The following is a 20,360-nucleotide window of genomic DNA, read 5'->3' as shown; positions in this document are numbered from 1 at the left end:
AAGTTGGGGACAATGATCAGTTTTGAATCAGCCTCACTCTCAACTTTAGGAGAACTTTGGGTGTCGTAATCAATTATTAATATAGGTATATTTGAAAGTTAATCAGAGATATAATCAAATTATTAATTACCTTATAATTTTCAGCCTGCTTGTTACTTTTGCTATAAATTAAGCTCAAACCAAAGTACACTTGTGCAGTTAACACATTTCAAGTAGAGATGAAAACTGCAGTATTAAAATACGTGTGCATCCTAGCAATATTGTTTGTATCTGCAAGCAATGTTTGGGGGTTTGCCGATGAGGTTGACAAAACAACAAAATAGGGGGCAGATGGGGCTGGAAATTGTGGGAAGCTGAAGCCGGAGGTTCTGGGAGAGAAGCTAGCTCCTTGTGCAGAAGCAGCAAAAGATAAGGACGTGAAGGTTTCTCATAAGTGCTGTGATGTGGTGAAGAAGGTGCACACAAGCTGCCTCTGTGCCCTTCTGCTCTCTAAAGAATCTAAGAGCCTTGGGATCAAGCCTGAAGTTGCAGTCACCATCCCTAAACGTTGCAAAATTAAGGCTAAGCATTCTAAAGATTACAAGTGCGGAGGTTTGTGATCTCACAAACTATTAATTAACTTGTCTAGCTAATTTTTTTAATTAGTTGTATGTCTCGTGAATAAGGTAATGTTTGTAGTCAGTAATTATGTTGTCAGAGTGTGAATTTTCGGCTTAGCTCCGTGTGATTGTTAATTTTCTATTACACACATAATTGTTAATTGTTATTTTGATGCTCTTAAAACTTTTGATTTTGGTGTTTTGCAGGACATTCGGTGCCAGCATGGGAAGAGCATTAGTGATGGTGCCGCCAGCTATGAAACTTGAAGAAAGCTAATGCTCACTATTAAATAAAAGTAGTGTCGTTTTAATACTTCTGCTCTAGGTAATGTTATATTAATATAATATATATGCATAACCAAGTTCATTTTCGTTCATCATTTTAATCCAATGTGTACTTTTACTATCCTTCTCAACACTTGAAATGTGTCTCTAAACATAACCATAGTTCCAATAGCAACAGTATTCCAATACTGGGTCAACTGATTATTCCAATGCAGTCAACTACTAAGCACAACAGTCACTTTCAATTCCAATCAATCAAGTAACTCCAACAATAGTACTGATATATATAGGAGATTGTCGGGAGACTTTGAATTCAAAGGCAATTTCTGTAACACGTCGCATTTTAATTTAAATTATATATCTTAACTTCCAGCAAAATAAATATATAGAAAGTCACATGATATTCAAGAGAAAGGCAATTTCTTAGTCATGCTTACAATAGACGTAGCTAACTAGTAAACCTATACGTATCAAAGGGTGCCTATGATTATTGGCTGTTTAATTAACTTAAAGCAGAAGTTAATACTAAGCAAGTAAAAAAAACGTGTACTGGACGGGTGGAAAAAGGTCTTGATTTGCAAATTTGCCGTCATCTAAATCCAACATTCAAGTGGAGATAATAGTATACCTACTACCTAGCCTTAAAGTGCTTAAACTTGTATTCTAGTGGACATGTTTGAAAAAATTAATGTAAGATATAATTTATTGTTGTGGTGTGTAGTGGACGACTTAATGGTCTCCATTTCAGTCAATTGAACTTTCATTGAATAATTTGCTATATTCAAGTCATGCATTAGCAGAAGAATTGTAGAAAGAAAAAAAATGGGAGGAGGCTTAATATTGAGGTACGTGTGGATGGTGGGTTTGTTTGCAATTGTAGGCAATAATTGGGGAGGGGTGGAGGGGGCTGGGGAGTGCGGGCAGCTGGACCCGGAGGTGCTGATCTACAAGCTAGCATCTTGTGCAGCCTCCGGACAGGATAAGAACGTGGAGGTTCCTCCCAAGTGCTGTGGTCTGATGCAGAAGGTCCGCACAAGTTGCCTTTGTGCCATCATCCTTTCTAAAGAAGCCAAGAGCCTTGGGATCAACCCCGTAGTTGCCGTCACCATTCCTAAACGCTGCAAAATTGCTGGACGTCCTAAGGGTTACAAGTGCGGAGGTACGTATGTCATCTGCATTTTATTATGCCTATTAACTTAATTAACGGTTCAGATTCGTAGTTTAACAATTTACGACGGCGAATTTAGTTTGACTTTAAAATTCAGTCCCGGCTGCTTAGCTTGCGTAATTCTTGATTTTGCTGCTGTTAAAAACTTTTCATTTTTTGTGATTTGCAGCTTATGTGGTGCAAGCATGACTAAGAAGACCATTTGGTCATGGCGCGCGGCAGCTATGGTTCTCAAGTAACTTATAGACAACACTCTTAATGATATGCTAATCTAGCTTACAATGTTTAATTAGTATAATTAACCTTGAAGAAACTTACTATTGATAAATATAAGGCAAAAAGCCACTTTTGATTTATGTGGTTTATCACTTTTATTACTAAAGTTCTTGTGATTTCAATTTGATCAGTTTTACCCTTATTGTTTTCAATTTAAAGTAACTATTGTTACTTTGTTGAGGGGCATTTTGGTCCAAAAACAAAGACCGGAAAAAAAAAAAAAAAACAAAAAAAAAAAGGGAAAAAGAGGTGAGAGAAGCCCTCAGCCACACTGTTTTACCCCATTTAGGTGGCGTTTGGGAGTGCGGTGCTTAAAAAATAAGTTGCTTTAAAAATAATTTTTGCAACTGAAAGTGTTTGGTGAAAGAAATAAAGTCAACTTATATTAAAATCTCAGGTCATTTAAAGCAGTTTTTCAAAGTAGGTTGGAACCAGCTTCTCAAAGCTGCTTTTAAAAAAAACACCCGGTTCCTTTTAATGATATTTTCATTTTTCCCACAACACCCTTACTACTTTTCCAAAATGACAGCCCATATCCCTCCCATTCCAAAATGGGTTTCGTCTCCCCTCAACACCCAGCACACTCTTCTTCTTCCTTCTTCTCACTGCAAGTTGGGCTAGTTATTGCTAGCGATAATAACAGCTGCAATTTCACCAGCAATCAATCTGAATTAAATTGAATTTCATGTGTTGATTCGTAAATTTCAATAAATTGAATAAAAATAGAGTAAAAAACCCTAAGATTTGTATTTGGGCAATGGGTATGGCTTGGTGGATCTGGGCAGTGGGTAAGGCTTGGTGGATTTGGCCGGCGTGGGGGTTCAAGTAGAGAGACGGTGGAGGGTTGGGTGGAGAGATCGAGAGAGAGAGAGAGGTGGTGGTTGGGTGAGGTTTGTTCTGTGGGACTGGCGTGAGGGAAGGGGTTGGGTGTGGTGATATGTTATCGAGGTCGGGTCAGGTGGGGTTGTTGGAGGGGCCTGGTGATTGTCTGCGACAGGGGAATTGGTTCCTAACAGGGAAGGAGAGGAGAGGAGGGAGGGGGTGAGAGTTTGTGGTGGTGATGGGGAAAGGGCTGCGAAGAAAAGATGGGAAGAGTTGCTGTGTTGCTGAGAGGGTTTTTTTTTTTTTTTTTTTTTGGGGGTAGAGACGTTTTTGTGTTTTAAGACTATTTTAAATTTTTAAAAAATATTATATCCAATTTATTATTAAGTTTTTTTATTAACATTTGTCTCATTTTCAACTAATTTTTATATCTTGTGACTTTTTTGGTCATTATACATACTCAAAGTGCTTCTGTATAAAAGTTTACCAAACACTTTGATTACTCACAACAATTTTTCAAATATAGTTTACCAAACGCCTAACTGATTTTTTTCACAGCCGATTATTTTTGCAGCACAGCAGAAGCAGTTTTTTTTAAAAGCACAACAATGCCAAACTAGCCCTTAAAGTAACTGTTGATAATATACTTTTTTGTCAAAATTTTAAAGATTTTTTTATTGATCGAGATTTTAGGGGTTAAAGGGAATGATTAGGGGTGCAAGTTGGATTGGAACATCCGATTTCGACCGATTCCGTTCTAAAAAATTCCAATTTTGGCAAGTCCAAATCAATTTTGACATTCAAAAGTTCTGAAATTCTAAAATTCTAATAAGAATTGGATTGGAATTAGCATGTATCTAGAGATTCTAAAAAATTCTGAATTCCGAAATATGTTGGGATTTTAAGCTTAGATAAAATAGTTTTCCAAATAGACGTAGATAAGTTATTTCATAAAGGATAACAACATCTAAGTACTAGCATATAATAGTTTTCCAAGTTTACGGTATGAGTTTCAATTTTGAGTCAAATTTAATTCTTCAAATGGTTGGGCATCTCTCTCTTTGACCCTAGCATAGAAAAAAAAGAAGAAAAAAAAACTCCCCCACTCCTTTAGCGCCACATCTGGGGGGGGGAGGTGGTCTGCCCCTCCTCCCCTCCCCTCCTCTTCCTCCTTTTTCTTCCTTGAATCACACTTTTCTCCTTCTCCCCCTATTTTCCAATCTGGTGAGGTGAAGACCATGTGCATGATTTCCCCTATCACCACCATCTTTACCCTGCAGGTCTTGCTCCATACTGACCCAAAATCCATGGCTCATTCGGATTCCTTCACCTCCCCTTTGATCTGGCCTCGTCCTTGGTCTGTAGTTGCAAATTTCAAACGTGTTTTGGCCCGTATTTATTGGAAGGTGTGTAGAGCTCATGCTTGGGTGCTTGCACCACCTTCTTCCAAGTTCTTGGTTCTTTTTCTCATGGCTATGGAATGGGTTTTCTCATTCTTTTTTTGCTGGATGCTGTCTTTTGGATGTATTGGTTGGATTAATTCTGATTCTGTTGGTGAATCTCAGGTGGGTTTGTTTTAAGGGCTTGGTTTGTTGACTTACAAGTGTTTGGTTCTTCATAGTGGTGATTGGTGGTTTGTCCATCGACAGTCGTGGAGTTTCTTTTTGCTAGTGGCGGCTTGGAGTTTCTCTTTGGTTGTGGCGGCTAGGTTTCCTGTATTTTATTTTATGTATTTTATGTTTAATGTGGGCTTTGTGCCGAATATGGGTGTAATGCCTCTTTGTGGGCTATATGCCTTTATGTGGGCTAAATGCCTTTATGTTGGCTTTTGCCGTTTTAGTTTTTTTGCTCAGGAACATGATCTTCATGCTATACTATGATGGTTTTAGCTAGATTTGTTCATGTTTGTTTCCAGTTGGTTTTCTGGCCGGTGTTTTTGCCTAGCTTTGTTTGTACTATTCTCTGCCCTTTTGGGTGAGTGCAATGAATTGGAACTTTGACCCAAAAAAGAGGTTGAGCATGTTTAGAATGTTGAACTAGTTTCCAAAATTTTCTAAAAGAATTCCAAAATATGCAAGTTCCAAAATTTTCCAATATTCAGAGTTTTTTGGATTAGAATAGAAAATGAAATTCCAAATTTTTTTGTAACGAAATTGGAATAGCATTTCCATTCTGAAATTTTTTGGATCAAAATTGAAATTCTCTGATTCTGATCCGATCCATCCGAAAATCAGCTCATGCCCATTAAAAACTGGAGTCATTGATATGTTGTAAATCAAGAAATATTAATTTGAAATGAGTGAGTTAATAACATGCTTGAAAACCATTGGGTTGACTTATCTAAAGTTCGGTGGCAAACAATGTAAATATGTAGGAGTACTATGACCTTTTAAATCTTACGGTGCATTACAGTTTGAATTTGAGTTTTATACATAAATTTCAAAATTGATGGGTTTATGTATAGGAAAAAGAAGTTATAGGGTCTATATTAGGCCAGCCCTTAACAATATTGAAATTAATTGTACAATTCTCTTCAAAGCTTCAATATTGAGGATATATTCATTGAAATTACCTCATAGATTTGTTCGAAGTAATCGAGATCAGCACAACCAGTGGCTTATGAAACATTCAAGTGAGATATACCTGCCCTTCGGAGGACTCAGTCAGCCTTAGAGTGCTTACATCGAATATTTTAAAGTTTTATGGTAATGGACACGTTTGAAAAAATTAATCTAAAGATATAATTTATTGTTGTGGTGTGGAGGACGACTTAATGGTCGCCATTTCCAGTCAACTAAATTTGCTATATATAATATACACACAGCATTCATTTGTAGAAGAACTGTAAAAAGAAAAAATGGAAGGAGGTGTAATATTGAGGTACATTTGCATCGTGGGTTTGTTTGCAATTGTAGGCAATAATTGGGGGTTCGAAATTGAAGGGGTTGATGGGGCTGGGGAGTGTGGGCAGCTGGACCCGGAGGTGCTGGCCTACAAGCTAGCACCCTGTGCAGCCGCCGCACAGGATAAGAATGTGGAGGTTCCTCCCAATTGCTGCGCTCTGATCCAGAAGGTCCGCACAAGCTGCCTTTGTGCCATCATCCTTTCTAAAGAAGCTAAGAGCCTTGGGATCAACCCTGTAGTTGCCGTCACCATTCCTAAACGCTGCAAAATTGCTGGACGTCCTAGGGGTTACAAGTGCGGAGGTATGCATGTCATCTGTATCTTATTATGCGTATTAACTTAATTAACGGTTTAGATTCATAGTTTGACAATTTATGATGTCGAATTTAGTCTGACTTTAAAATTCAGTCTCGGCTGCTTAGCTTGCGTAATTCTTGATTTTGCTGCTGTTAAAAACTTTTCATTTTTGGTGATTTGCAGCTTATGTGGTGCAAGCATGATGAGGCGTAGAGAAGAAGACCATTTGGTCATGGCCCGCGGCAGCTGTGGTTGTCAAGTAACTTTTATAGACAACACTCTTAATGATGTGCCAATCTAGCTTACAATGTTTAATTAGTATAGACCTTGAAGAAACTTACTACTGGTTAATAAAATGTTGGTCCATGAAACGCCCATATATATGTTTTTTTGTTTTGTTTTGTTTTGTTGATATAAGCGATATTGAGGAAGGGGGGTTTTCTCACACACTGTAAAAGTGGCAAAACGTTTCTGGTTATGGCTTCATATCATAGATCGATTGCCAGAATTAGGATTGAAATATTAAAAACACACTGTCTAAATTAAGTAGATGAAAGTTCTCTCTCACAAAACAAAACAAAGTACATGAAACATTAATTAGCTCGTATATATTACAGAACTTGCCCAACTGGGATAAAAAGACCCAACAAGCTAAGTTTCTGGATCAGTCCTGGCTCTTCTGCACTATATCTACCATGCTATATATGTACTCTGTATAACACACGCCATCTTATTTTCCATACATAGTCTTTAAGGTAGATGTTCATACTGAGATCTCACCCTGCAACATAACAGACATTAAATTTTTCAGCGTCAGACGAAAAAGTTACAGCTAATATTGCATTGCATGCCAATCAGAAGCAAAACATAGGATGAACTTGTGTTAATTACCTCTGCTAAAAGGTGGTGAGTTCTCATAAAACGCACCGGAAAGAGTTAGTAATAAAGTGAACCTGCACAGATGAGAAGTACAGATATTAATTAATACTGTAGACTAGATTAGTATAATTAATAATCTTGATTAGTAAACATAATTCCATGAAAAAACATACCCTTCCACCAGTTTCCTCTTGAAGCACTGTTTGAATTATTCCCATTTGCATCATCATCACCCCCATCTTTCTTAGACTGAAGAATTACACAACAATTAATATCAGCTGAGTATTACTTCATAAAATAAAAAAAATAAAAAAAACAACAACTACTTGGTTTGCACTTACAAGGTGGTGCTGGTGGGATTCAGTGGTCGTCCCAGCTCTTGGACTATAATTTTCTTGGCCACCATAGTAGATTGAGGAGCTGAAGTTGCATGGCTCCATAGCTTCATTTTGATATATCATGGAATCTTTACTTGCGCCTTTCGTGCTTTCGCCTTTGCTACTGTAAAACCCTTGGCTCTTATTATCCAAAGCGCTTGGATTTCCGTACTTGCCACTGCTCCCAAGTCCCTAATCAAAATTTAAACCCACAGGTCATTTAGACTTGTACCCAAAAAAAAAAAACACAAAAAAACAGGGCAATAAACTCACTTACCGCTGATGGTGGTGGTGGGAAAATAGAGCCAAACAAGGAGGATGAAGAAGATGAGGAAGAGTCCTTGGGGCCAAAGAGATGATCCAGAGTCCTGGACGAAGAAGAAGAGGCATGGCTTGAACCACCACCACCCACTTGGTTCTTGTTCTCCATAGTAATATAATTAGTTAAGTATATAGAACTCTTGTATATACTAGCTAAGTAGTTATAGTGTTTCACAAAAGCTGCTTTCTTTGTCAGCCAAAACGAACAAAATTAACTACTGCTGCTGCTTCTGATAGCTGATAGTTTATCTCTTAACGGTCAAAGACCCAGAAGCAGAAAACTGGATAAGATTTGCAGAATATTGATGAGAAGAAATACAGAAACAAACAAGTTAAAGAGATAAAACTGGAGAAGGTAAGGGGGGCCAGAGAGAACACGTGAAGATTTGCAGATGTGGAGATAGTGAAGGCGTGACAAAGGTATTTATAAGCCCAAAAATATATGGAGATGGATTTAGCTGGTTGGGATACATGGATGCTAACCTCATCCCCTGTCTCCGGTCCCCATGTGCCCTTCAACTCTCCCCTGTTTTTTGACACATGGGTTGCCTCAGTTTGATCCAAGTGGACATCTTGCCAACTCTAAGCCCCTACTGCCACGTGTCACAGCGGGACCCTATATAAATCAATCTTTGACCAATACATACATGTTCTATTATATGCTTTTGCTTGAGTTGGTCGACATTCAGATTTTTCTTCTGCGAGAGAGATGAGAGGTGAGGAGATGAGGAGATGAGGAGAGAGAGAGAGAGAGAGCTGTTAATGTCTTAAAACGGATAAGGTGTTGATGTCTCAAATTGGGATTTTGATGCGGATATGCACGTTTACATCAAATAGTTGACTCAAGCCACACTAGATCTAGATGCCATGCAATTCATATCAAACATATTTGCATGTGTGCATGTCTTCCTTGCAATCTTCAAGAATCGGTACCAATATATGCCATCAAATATTATTATCTTCGAATGTAACTTTTGAATGATTTTTTTTAAAATCGAGCACAATTTGACCTATAGTAACTTATAAGAAGGATTTAGTCATTAGGCGATATAAAAAATGGATATTCATGATCATTTCAAATTATGTTCAATTTGTAAGTATTCTTCCGTACCGTTAAACCACAGTCTCATACATTTAGCTATATATTTTAAATAAAAACATATCTTATTATTTGAAGTTATGGAATGAAAAGAAAATGTATTTTTGTGTGTGCCGCCAAGGATGATATCACATTTCATTTTCAAAAATATACTTATAGGATCAAAAGAAAGAGTAGGTCGTGATCAACATGGCTACTAGCAAAGATGCCACAAGGTCAAATGGTGTAGTGTTATTATGAAAATTCAACCCAATGAAATGATACCTCAAGGTTCTCATCCGCGTGCCTTAGAACATATTCTAATTCAATTTAATTAAAGTAAATCCGTATCTGCTCCGCCAAAGAGAACTTCAATTAGATGATTAATTGATAACCAATGCAGGGCTGACAAGTAATGTTTGGGCGGCTTATAAGTACTGTTTGGATACTATATTTAAATCACATTATCTTGAAGATACGGTAGTTAAAGGATTTTCATTCTTTCATCTCATAATAGCTTTATGTTCCTTTTGGATAGCTTAGGATAAGCACTGCATTTCAGACCATAAAAAAAGGGATAAGCACTGCATCTTCCCATTACATCCATATCACCACCACTTTCCTGGAAACGAAAAAAGGCATGACATTTTTTTTTGCAGAGCAAAACTTTTCCATTTCTGCATGCAGTATGCAGATGAAATGGGATAACTCCATATCAAGTTTTCGATGTAGGACTTTATTCTTCAACATATCTATTAACCACATCCTTTTTCCTTCATTTTCTAGGGAAAGTTGATCTGACTGAACAAGGAAATAGAAAATTTCTTTTTCCCACTTCTTGGATCGATCTTAGTTTGGTCTGGTGGGTTTTGACCCAGCTTGGATCTCAGATTGTTGCAACCCAACCCAACTCAACCAAATTATTTTTTAATTAGAAAGGTAAGGCTTGGGGCCCAATTCAGATAAAAAAGAGAAAAGAAAAAAGTGGTTCGACCCAGCAAAACTTGCTACTTGACCATGCATGTGGAACAAGTTGAGATTCCGGTAGCCAATTTGCAAAAAGTTGTATGTACGAGTCATTTTTGTTCATTCTTTCTGGTTGTAGCCATGGAGGAATGAATGTTGTTAAAAAAAGCATATCAATTTGCCGTGTCATTTTCAAGCCCAACTTTCCATGGCGGGTTGCTTGCTTTAGAAGAAAGAAAAAGCTTAAGACAAGACCTGTAAATATATATTGTTCATCTTAATTATATCATCACCTCATCCAAATGCCATCCATTTCGAAAGGTCAAAGCCTCAAAGGTGCACGTGGGCCTAAGACAGATAATATGTTTTTAGGTTATTATTGGTGTCGGTCGCTTCCTGTTCACAATTGTATGGTCCTATACAAAATGTAACAAAAAAGAAAAAGAAAAACCATACGCCGAATTATGACAAGCGTGCATGTGATATGGATGATGAAGATTAAAAGTAGTAGTTATATGCTCAAACAAGTGAGAAGTGAGAAAAAGGCTACGAATATTCCACATTCCAATTTCCCACCACTCACCACTCGATGGCTATGTTATGTGGATGGATTATTGTCCTTGGCACAACTTGCACGGTAGTTCGTGCATTGTACGTATTTGATGTGCCAACATCATGTGTATGTGTTTATTTCCAAATGTACCTCTCTAGTAATGGAGAAAAATTATATATCAAAATTTTATGAATTTTAAATGAAAAAAATTAAAAAAATTTGCAATGACCATTTGTGATAGATGTGTAAACCTCAGGGATGTTTTGTGATATACATATATGCCACATCAGCAAACTAACGGAGTTTTTGACGGAACCTAACGGCAGGGACCATTTGTGATTACACATACTAACCTTGAGGACCACTAATGACACAAAAAAACATTAAGGATGCAATCTGATAGTTTCCTAAACCTTAGGGACCTTTTGTGATAATAAGCCTTGTTTGAAAAATTATATATCACAGGGATAATACTGTTTTGTTATTCCAAATTTTAGCATGTGTGATAAGGATTCTACATGATGAAGCATAATTAGATGATGATAGCAAAACAATGCTATCCCAGTGACATATAAGTCTTTCTCCTTGTAATGACGACAATGACTGAAAATTAGCCATCAATCAATCATTCTATTGGGAAAAGGAGGAGGAGGAGGAAGGGGGGTGTCACTCAAAAGAGAGGGGCCAAACATCGTCTTAGGTTTAATTCTCATTCTCGCTTCATTAGAGCATTTTCGGCGGGAGGGGCTAGCTCGGGCAAGAGGCCCCCTAGGCCCCCAATCCCGTTTTCAGCAGCCAAGGCTTACTAGGGCAAGCGTTGGCTCCATTAGCTTGGGCAAGATGATTTAATACTAACATCATTGTGACGTCAACAACCAATTTAAATAACAAAAAAAAATTGAAAAAAAACAAGGATAAAAATACCAAAATTTTCAATTTTTTAAAATTTTAATTTATAAAAATAAATACTTAGTCATATTCTTTACTTCCCACACCAAAACTCTATACAAAGGCGATGGGTGGAAAACCAACAAAAAAATTGCCATGGTAGGCACTATTCATATAAATAGTAACAACCATTGCCTCCTCTTACCTTTTGTCATGACAAATATGTGGTAATGCTCTTAATAATCTATTGGTTCAGGAGAAAAAATTTGGACGGACAACTTTGTGTCACATGGCAAGTACCCATTAAAAGTTTTCTGGTTGGCCTTTTTTCGTTCTTAATTAAAGTATGAACAAGGAGGGATGTGATTTGGTATGGGAATGCTACCTACGTAGCTTTCAATTTATTGTCTATACATATACACCTATCAATTGGGGGCAAAATTCCCTTTCCCACTCCAAGAATGGACAAACAAAAGTACAGACTCGGATTTCATAGAGTACCATAAAATAATCCTTAATAAAGGATACATTTCAAGTTTTTGCATCACAGTAAAGCCTCATCACTCATGATGTACATATATAATAAATTTTCATAATCTGGCATTTTAATCCTCGGCAAAAGTTTCTGCAACTTGCCGTTTCTTATTGATACATCAATACATGATTGCATGGTCATGCACCTTTTAAATTTCAAGATATACAACAATAGGGCTCTTCACTTGGAAAGTACCATCATCCCACACCAGAGAAACAGAGACTATGGTTGTGTTAATTAATCACCGAGTGTTCCATAATTATTTTTTGATGAGCAGCTACTCTTGTCCCCGCTAATAATTTGCAATAATTTGGTACCATAGCCTTGTGCACACAAAAGATTTAAAGATTTACATAGTCACATTCTATAGCGTCATATATAGAGATTTTTCTTTTTGTGTTTTTAATGAATTATTTTTGTATGTGTCAAACCGTGATTTGCAAGAAGTAGTCTCATTCCCCTTGTATGGTGATGGTACTACTCTGTCATCTTCTTCAACATTCGAAATAGGGACATTTTTGGAGGCCATGCTGCTAGACTAGAAGCTCCCGGAGCAGCTAAATCTGGCAGCAACATAACAAGGAGAAAAAAAAAATCAGAGATGAAGTACTGCGGCCTAGCTAATTATATAAAAGACTCTCGAATGTTCATCAAGTTATTCTTTAGGAAAAATCAATTCGTAGCTTATGTTATTGGGTGTCTTGAGTAAATTTCCCCAAAGGCCAATTGATTAATAATAATAATAATTATTCATATGCCAAATCCAAAGCCAAGCCTTATAGCCTAGCCCAACAAGCACATCTCTCCAAAGTCCACCACTTAACAAACTAACAAAGTGCTTTGTTTGAAAACTTGAGGTTTTCCAATGTAGGACAAGAACCCACACCACACCATTTGGCTTTCAAACTCCAACAGTTATTACCTTGATGAGAAGGATGTCATACTCATATGGGGACAGGGTTTATCAATTAGCTATAATCATAAATTAGGTTAGCTAATTCTCTGTTGTAGCTTAGAAGTTGGAACTATTTTTTTTTTTAAAAAAAAAAACCTTGTTGAGCTGATGTAATGGTAAATACTGTTAACACGCTGAGAAGGAGAAACGACCATGGAACTAAAGCCATTATGGGGGTCACTACAAAACCTATAAACGTACTTGGAAAAGATGGGCAATCTTATCCAAGAACATCATGTATTTATACTAAGATAAGATTTAGCCATGCGTTTCACATGTTTGCTTTAATCCTAGCCCTACGTGGTATTACAAATCTAATGATTCACATTTGATCCCACACATATTCAAAACGCACTACTTTTTTGTTCACACATACTATCAAGCACATTAAGAACCTGCAGAGGGTCCGAATCCGAAATTTTGTGATTCATAGTCTTTCACGCACTCAAACCATTTCTTCCTCAAGGATAACGCTTATATCTTGCTGACGTATTTTTATCAACCCCTATAGCTTAAGGGGATATCGAGGTAAGGTAAGGAATCAACACGTGTAAGAGATTAATAAGCTAATGTTTGAAAAAGAAATTAAAGCCTCAATAAATTTACTTGTCGTTCATTGTTTAATCTCCAACCTCGTGAATCACATATTGTTATTCCATGGTTACGTCAATTTGTTTGCGTCATAATGATGAGATCTCCATTTCCATTTCATTTCAACTAGGGTGATCATGGTTTTTTCTTTTTGTCAAGAAGACTATCCTGGTTCGGTTTGGTTACTATTATAAGTTAAATCGACCATGTCGATAATGACTTGGTCCCCCATAATGATAATGGACTCACGAGTGCATCCCAGCTCAACTTTCACTAACAAAGCAAAAGCAAATTTGGAGACGCCCTAGAGATGTGAACGAAAGAACGCTTGAACGATTGGATTTCTCAATTGACCCATTTACTGTGACTGAAAAAGATAGCTTCTGCCCAAGAGATGTGAAAGAAAGAACGCTCGGATCAACTTTGATTTCAAGTGCTTTTGGTGCACCGATAACTTTAGCTTTATATGTCGATGTTGGTGACCCAACACCTATTGAAAACGCCCCTAATGGATTGATTTGGATGCTGGGTGGAAATCACAAAGGATGGTTGGTTTAGGTGATCACTGAGTGCATTTCTATTGTTAGATTCTGATGAGCATTGGCTGTTACTGTTCTTTGTTATCATCTGCAACAATTTGGTGGTGTAGCCATGTGCACACAAAAATTTGATGTAATCTGTTTCCGCGGCATCATATACCAAACCAGGATATGGAGCCCTGATAGGGTTTATCTGGCCAGTTCCGTATGCAAATTCGGCATCAGAATTAAGATTGTCACTCATGGGTTTAGCTGAAAAAAAATATATGTTGGAATCATTTGTCATGCAACCCCAATGAAGTCCCATGACCTTGTTGTGTGGATCTGCTTCTCTCCGCTGGGGAAAACAGACACAACACCATCCTCACCAGGCATCTTCCGTGCTTCTTCCGCTGGGGGAGAACGACAATCGTTTACTTTTGCCATCTTGAATCCCAATTTTGAATTAGACTATTCTTTTTAAAAAGAAAAACTAATGAATTAAATTAGACTATTCTTTTTAAAAAGAAAAACTAATGAATTAACTCATTTATTATTCAGTATCTAAATTTTGAAATATATTAATATTTAAGAGTAAACAAGAACAACAAATGACTCACTAGTATAGTGGTTTGGAGCAAATGCTTCCTTTTAGGAAAGGTCCTGAGTTCGAGTCCTAGCATCCGTGTATGCGTGAGTTTAATATGCTATCAACCATCTCAATAGGAAATGTTCTAAAAAAAACAAAAACAACAACAACAAGGGATGAGATTTGCATGGGATCACTCCAAACAAGTATAATAAAATAAAGGGCTTGTCCAATATAGGTCCCTACAATTTCTATTTCCTAGACATATATCCATCATTCTATAAATCTATGTGTAAAACCCAATTTCAAACTTAAATGACCAGTAGGATATAAGAGGTCATAATATTCCTATGTTTTTACATCGTTGCCATCAGACTTCATATTTTATTTATAATTTATTCCAAACATTTCATTAACTGTCATAATTGTAATTAAAACTCCCTATTAATAGCATATCAATCACCCCATTTCTTTTGGTTGCCATTCCCTCTAACATATCGCCCCCTAAAATTGCAAAAAAAATAAAAAATGTAAATTACATATCCAATAATGTACATGTGAAAAATATAAATATAAATATATACCTATAAAAATATAGGTATAGTATTTACCAAAAAAATTTAAAAAAAACTAGGTCAGTTACTTTGTAATTGAAATTCCGTACATTTTTTATAAATTAAAAATAGGTACACAATAATTTATAGAAAATAGGTACGTTGTATAATTGAAATTTATGCACATTTTTTCAATTGAAAACAGGTTCATTATACTAGGTAAATTATAGAAAATAGGTACGTTGTATAATTGAAAATAGGTTCATTATACTAGGTAAATTGTTTTACTAGGTACATTATTAGAGAAAAAAAATAAGTACATTATTTGGAGAGAAAAAATAGGTTGATTAAAAAAAAAAAAGTTTTCATAAAACAAACAATAAAAAGATTATCAAATTGTTTTTCATAAAACAAGTAATAGGTGCTTTATTTGGAGAAAAAATAGGTTCATTTAAAAAAATATATTTTTCAAAAAACAAACAATAAATAGCTTATCAAATTCTTTTTCAACATAATTAGAATGTACACTATTATTCATAAAACTATAATAAATAGATTACTAGTCGTATAATTCATAAAAGGAAAACAACATAATTTTTATATTTAATAAACTGAAACATTAATCACCTATAGATTACTAATACATTAATGTTGAATTTAATATTTAATTTCAAATAAGTTTCTAAATTAATTCCTACATCCATTACAACTATTTGGAGATCTTTCCAAATTCAACATGTGTCATTAGTTACACCCCCCCATAACACATTAACTTATAAATAGGGGTAGTTTTGGAATCCAAAAAATACAATAAATCAGATTTTAAGTTATATTAGGCAACTTGCTTAGTTGGATCCTAGTCATCGGATATTATTTGAAAAAATTGGGTATTTTAAATATAAAAATAAAGGGAAGGGTTGTAGGTGATTTAAAATGAATTTTATGGGTCTAAGCTCAATTTACTAAAGATACATTTCAAATTTCTGCATCATGGTAAAGTCTCATCACTCATAATCGATATATATTAAATATTAGAGAATCTGTCATTTGATCCTCAGTAGTGCAATTTTCTTTTTCTTCTTACATCAATACAAGATTGCATGATCCATGCACCACTTAATATATAGCATAGACAACAATGGGGCTCCTGACTTGAAAAGTACCATCATCCCACACCAGAGAAGCAGAGACACTGGATTTGTGATGAATTGACCCTTTTACCGTGACCTGAAATGATAGCTTCTGCCCAAGAGATGAGAACGATAGAATGCTTGGATTAACTTTGATTTCGAGTCCTTTCGTTGCACCAATAACTTTAGCTTTATATGTGGACCTTTTTGATCCAACATTTGTGGCTGTCCTATTGAAAACCCCACTGATGGAGTTTGGATTTGAGGAGGAAAGTGCAAAAGAAGGATAATTCAAATGATCACTGAGTGCTCCATAATTAGTTTTTGATGAGCAGCTACTCTTGTGCCCGGTAATAGATTGCAATAATTTGGTACTATAACCTTGTGCACACAAGAATTCTATGTAGTCCAGTTCAGTAGCATCATATACCAAACCAGGATATGGAGCCCTAACAGGGTCAATTTGGCCAGCTCCGTATGCAAATTCGGCTTCAGGGTTAAGATCGGGACTCAGGGGTTTAGCTGCAAAATTGTTACAAATAATCCAAGATATACGTGGTTAGGCCATACTAAAATTGTACGTAATTAAAATAACTCATCACGTTTATACACAGCCCTACCGGTGGTGATAAGAGCGGATTGGATAGCAGCAGGAGACCAATTGGGGTGAAATGATTTGACGTATGCAGCTACTCCCGTGGCATGTGGGCAAGCCATTGATGTCCCTGAGATTACATTGTATGATGCTACTCTGTCATCTCTGGGATCATCCGAAGGAGGTGCAATTGGAGGCCATGCTGCCAAAATAGAAGCTCCCGGAGCAGCTATATCTGGCTGCAACATATATAACAAGGAGAGATGAAGTGCTGCAGCCTAGCTAGCTAATTATATATAAAATAAAACAGTCTTGAGTGTTCATCAAGTTCCAAGTAATTACGTATGCGTACCTTGAGAATGTTAGGAGTGACTGGATTAGGACCCCTTGATGAGAAGGATGGCACATATGGGGACAGTGTGTCAATACCCTCAGTACTTTTAAAAATTGTTGCAGTTGGGTTCCTACAAATTAATCATTACAATATTCAAAATCATATATAAATTAGCTTAGCATCATTCTGATCTGGTTTAGCTTAAAAGTTACAAATTATATTTGTGTGTACCTTGTTGAGTTAATGTAATAGTAAATGCTGCTACCACCATCCAAACCAACGCAAGAGGCAGGTCTGGGAAGAGGGTCAAGCACATCTGCAACAGATCGGCCTTGCAAAATAACTCCAACTGCACCTGCAGAATAGGCCCCATCCCCATTCTTCCCATCGCAAAGAACAATCTTGCCCTTCACCAAATTGTGGTCTAACGAGCCTTGTTCGCATGTCCTGTACCACCATATATTAATTAGTGCAACATATCCCATAAATATTACACAAGGTGTATAATTGTATTTACATAGATATAGACTCGTCGTAGCCAGCTGTCCTATTGGGTGCGTCTCCAGAAAATATTAGAGGATACAACTTTCCCTTGAGGTCAAATGTGTTTGGTACAATTCCCTACATACGCCAATGAAGCAAATTAATATATTAATTCAATTGCTTAAGTGAGGGCCTGTTAATTAGCTATAGGTTCTATTAAATTTTTTGGTACCTCATAGATTTTTTGGTTACCCAATTGAACCTTGGTAACAAACTTCCGATCTACGGTGGTTGCAGCCACAGAAAGACACCATGGCGCAAAGCCTGTGACGGTCTTGAGGTCTGGACCTTCGTTCCCAGCAGAAGTGGAAGTCAGAATTCCTTTTCTTAAAGCGTGAAAGGCTCCAATGGTAACTGGTGTCCTGAAATAATCGTCCGGAGAAGTCGGTCCGAGGGAGACAGATAGTATGTCGACACCATCGGCGATCGCATCATCAAATGCCGCTAGAATATCATCGTCACTAATACCATCCGACCAACCTACTTTGTACACCGCAATACGTGCTGATGGGACCCCTCCTCTTGCTGTCCCTGACCCCAAACCAAATAGGCTTGCTTTGCTAACTAAGTTTCCTGCTGCTGTTGATGCAGTGTGGGTTCCATGGCCATTCGAATCTCGTGAAGACTTGATGTCACCTTCTACGAAAGGTCTACCATTGTGGTAATATCGTGCTCCAATGATTTTACTGTTTCAACCATAGCAACAGTACGTCAGTCAATTATCACATAAAACGGATAATTTTTACGTTTATTATCTACCAACATGATAGGTCTAGTATATTAGCCTTACTTGTTGCAAGTAAAATTGGATGAGCCTTGGCATGTGCCTTTCCATTTTTTGGGTGGTGGACCGAACCTGGCATCACTGAAGCTGGCAGATTCCGGCCAAACTCCAGAGTCGATCATCCCAACGATGATGTCGCTTTCAACAGTGCTTCTCTTCACGTTTTCATGAAACCCGATGAAGTTCCATGACCTTGTTGTGTGGAGCTTCTGCTTCCCACTAGGGAAAACAGACACCACACCAGCCATTCCTATATATATATATATACACACACAAGCTTCCAGTAAGATATAAACTTATAATGGTCAGTACTTTTTATGCAAATTGGAAAGAAAGCTCGATCCACAACCAGCCATTTTCTGAGCTTCTTCCTCTGTTAACTTTGCAGCAAAGCCATTGAAGCTTCTCTTGTAGCTGTACAGTAGGAGAGGTTCTTGTTCAATATTGCTGAACATAAACTAACTCAAGTTAGGAATTATATAGGGTCTAGCTATAGTTTAATAAATTGCAAATCATATCCTTGTAATGTTAATTAGTTATATAATTGTCACCAATTACTCATCTAGAAAACTCGTTAATCCTAGCAAAAAAAGGCAGTAAACTTATATTATATATGTTATAATTAACCTGCTGCCAACTACGTTTTGAATCATGTTTACATGAAGAGGCAATGTTGTAGTGGTGGGAATGTCGAGCTTTGGCTTGTCCCCCATGTACACAATATAAACCTGCGATTAATATAATAATAATAAACGTTATTAAGGGCCCGTTTGATAACTATTTCAACTTTAGCTTTTAGTTTTTATTTTTTGTGCTAGAGTATAGAGGAAAATGAGAATGAGAATAAGAGTGAGAATGAGATTGAGAGAGAGGATGAGAGGGGAAGATGAGAGGGAGGAGTAACAATAGTGAAAACAATTTGAAATACATTTCAGTTTTTTTTTTTTTTTTTTTTTCACTTTTATCACTCCTCCCTCCCATCGTCTCCTCTTAGATTCCCTCTCAATCTCATCTCCACTCTCATTCTCACTTCCATTCTCCCTCTTTTCCCTCTATACTTTGGCATAGAAAATGAAAACTAAAAACTAAAAACTAAAATTGAAATAATAATCAAACGGGCCCTAAGTATATAGAAGCCAGTTTTAAAATATATATATATATATATATATATATATATATATAGAGAGAGAGAGAGAGAGAGAGAGAGAGAGAGAGAGAGAGAGAGAGGAGAATTGCATGCCTTTCTGGTATCCGGATGAGCAGCAGAATGAGTGACATCTACTAGCAGAGTGCATGTGAGGCTGAGAAGGAGAAACCACACTACAAGGAAAAACCCTTTTCGCGACCATGGAACTAAATCCATTATGGGGGTCTCACTACAAAACCTAGAAAAAGTATAACTTGGAAAAGATGGCGCAAGCTCATCCAAGAACGTCATGTATTTATACTAAGAAGTAGCCATGCGTTTCACTTGTTTGCTTCGATCCTAGCCGTGCATTACAAAACTAATGAATCCATACATTTGATCCCACCCATATCCAAACGTGCACTACTCTTTTGTTCACACACCTTTTGAATTTGTCATGTACAGTTAAGATTAAAAGGCAAGCGAAGGGACAAGGGCGCATTAAGAACCAGTAGAGGATCCGAATCCAAATCTGAATCCGAAATTTTGTGATCAAAGTCTTCCATGCACTCACACCATATCTTCCTTACATTAACTATACCATTTTCTTTAGTGTTGGATTCCATATTTGAAGCACCTGACTTTACTTAAATACTGAAGATTGATTGCATTTGGCAAAACATAAAGCAAAAA

The 20,360-nt window shown here is 36.8% G+C and overlaps 4 protein-coding genes across 4 annotated transcripts; 2 read left to right on the top strand and 2 right to left on the bottom strand.

The window, feature by feature from the left end:
• The first annotated feature begins 1,603 nt into the window (after positions 1-1,603).
• LOC110756710 (uncharacterized) lies at positions 1,604-5,042 on the top strand. Its single transcript, XM_021958167.2, has 3 exons — positions 1,604-2,043; positions 2,222-2,287; positions 4,716-5,042. The coding sequence occupies exons 1-2, from the start codon at positions 1,707-1,709 to the stop codon at positions 2,239-2,241; spliced, it is 357 nt and encodes a 118-aa protein (XP_021813859.1). The 5' UTR covers positions 1,604-1,706; the 3' UTR covers positions 2,242-2,287; positions 4,716-5,042.
• Positions 5,043-5,977: 935 nt separating this feature from the next.
• Positions 5,978-6,850, top strand: LOC148297024 (uncharacterized). Its single transcript, XM_088248012.1, has 2 exons — positions 5,978-6,356; positions 6,535-6,850. The coding sequence occupies exons 1-2, from the start codon at positions 6,008-6,010 to the stop codon at positions 6,552-6,554; spliced, it is 369 nt and encodes a 122-aa protein (XP_088104138.1). The 5' UTR covers positions 5,978-6,007; the 3' UTR covers positions 6,555-6,850.
• A 15-nt stretch (positions 6,851-6,865) lies between these two features.
• On the bottom strand, positions 6,866-8,325 carry LOC110756708 (uncharacterized). Its single transcript, XM_021958165.2, has 5 exons — positions 7,885-8,325; positions 7,572-7,799; positions 7,404-7,479; positions 7,243-7,304; positions 6,866-7,132 (listed from the first exon to the last, which is right to left on the bottom strand). The coding sequence occupies exons 1-4, from the start codon at positions 8,035-8,037 to the stop codon at positions 7,288-7,290; spliced, it is 474 nt and encodes a 157-aa protein (XP_021813857.1). The 5' UTR covers positions 8,038-8,325; the 3' UTR covers positions 6,866-7,132; positions 7,243-7,287.
• Positions 8,326-16,146: 7,821 nt separating this feature from the next.
• On the bottom strand, positions 16,147-19,962 carry LOC110756583 (cucumisin-like). Its single transcript, XM_088249186.1, has 10 exons — positions 19,782-19,962; positions 19,169-19,269; positions 18,891-18,988; positions 18,548-18,791; positions 17,930-18,443; positions 17,732-17,835; positions 17,446-17,661; positions 17,233-17,344; positions 16,906-17,119; positions 16,147-16,807 (listed from the first exon to the last, which is right to left on the bottom strand). Exons 1-10 carry the CDS (start codon positions 19,902-19,904, stop codon positions 16,272-16,274), a joined length of 2,262 nt encoding a protein of 753 aa, XP_088105312.1. The 5' UTR covers positions 19,905-19,962; the 3' UTR covers positions 16,147-16,271.
• Positions 19,963-20,360: the final 398 nt, after the last annotated feature.

Source organism: Prunus avium, chromosome 2 (assembly GCF_965620075.1).
Source record: "Prunus avium chromosome 2, drPruAviu1.hap1.1, whole genome shotgun sequence".
Classification (NCBI taxonomy): domain Eukaryota; kingdom Viridiplantae; phylum Streptophyta; class Magnoliopsida; order Rosales; family Rosaceae; genus Prunus; species Prunus avium.
Note: the sequence above shows the minus strand (reverse complement) of the source record. Positions and strands in the feature narration are given on the sequence as shown.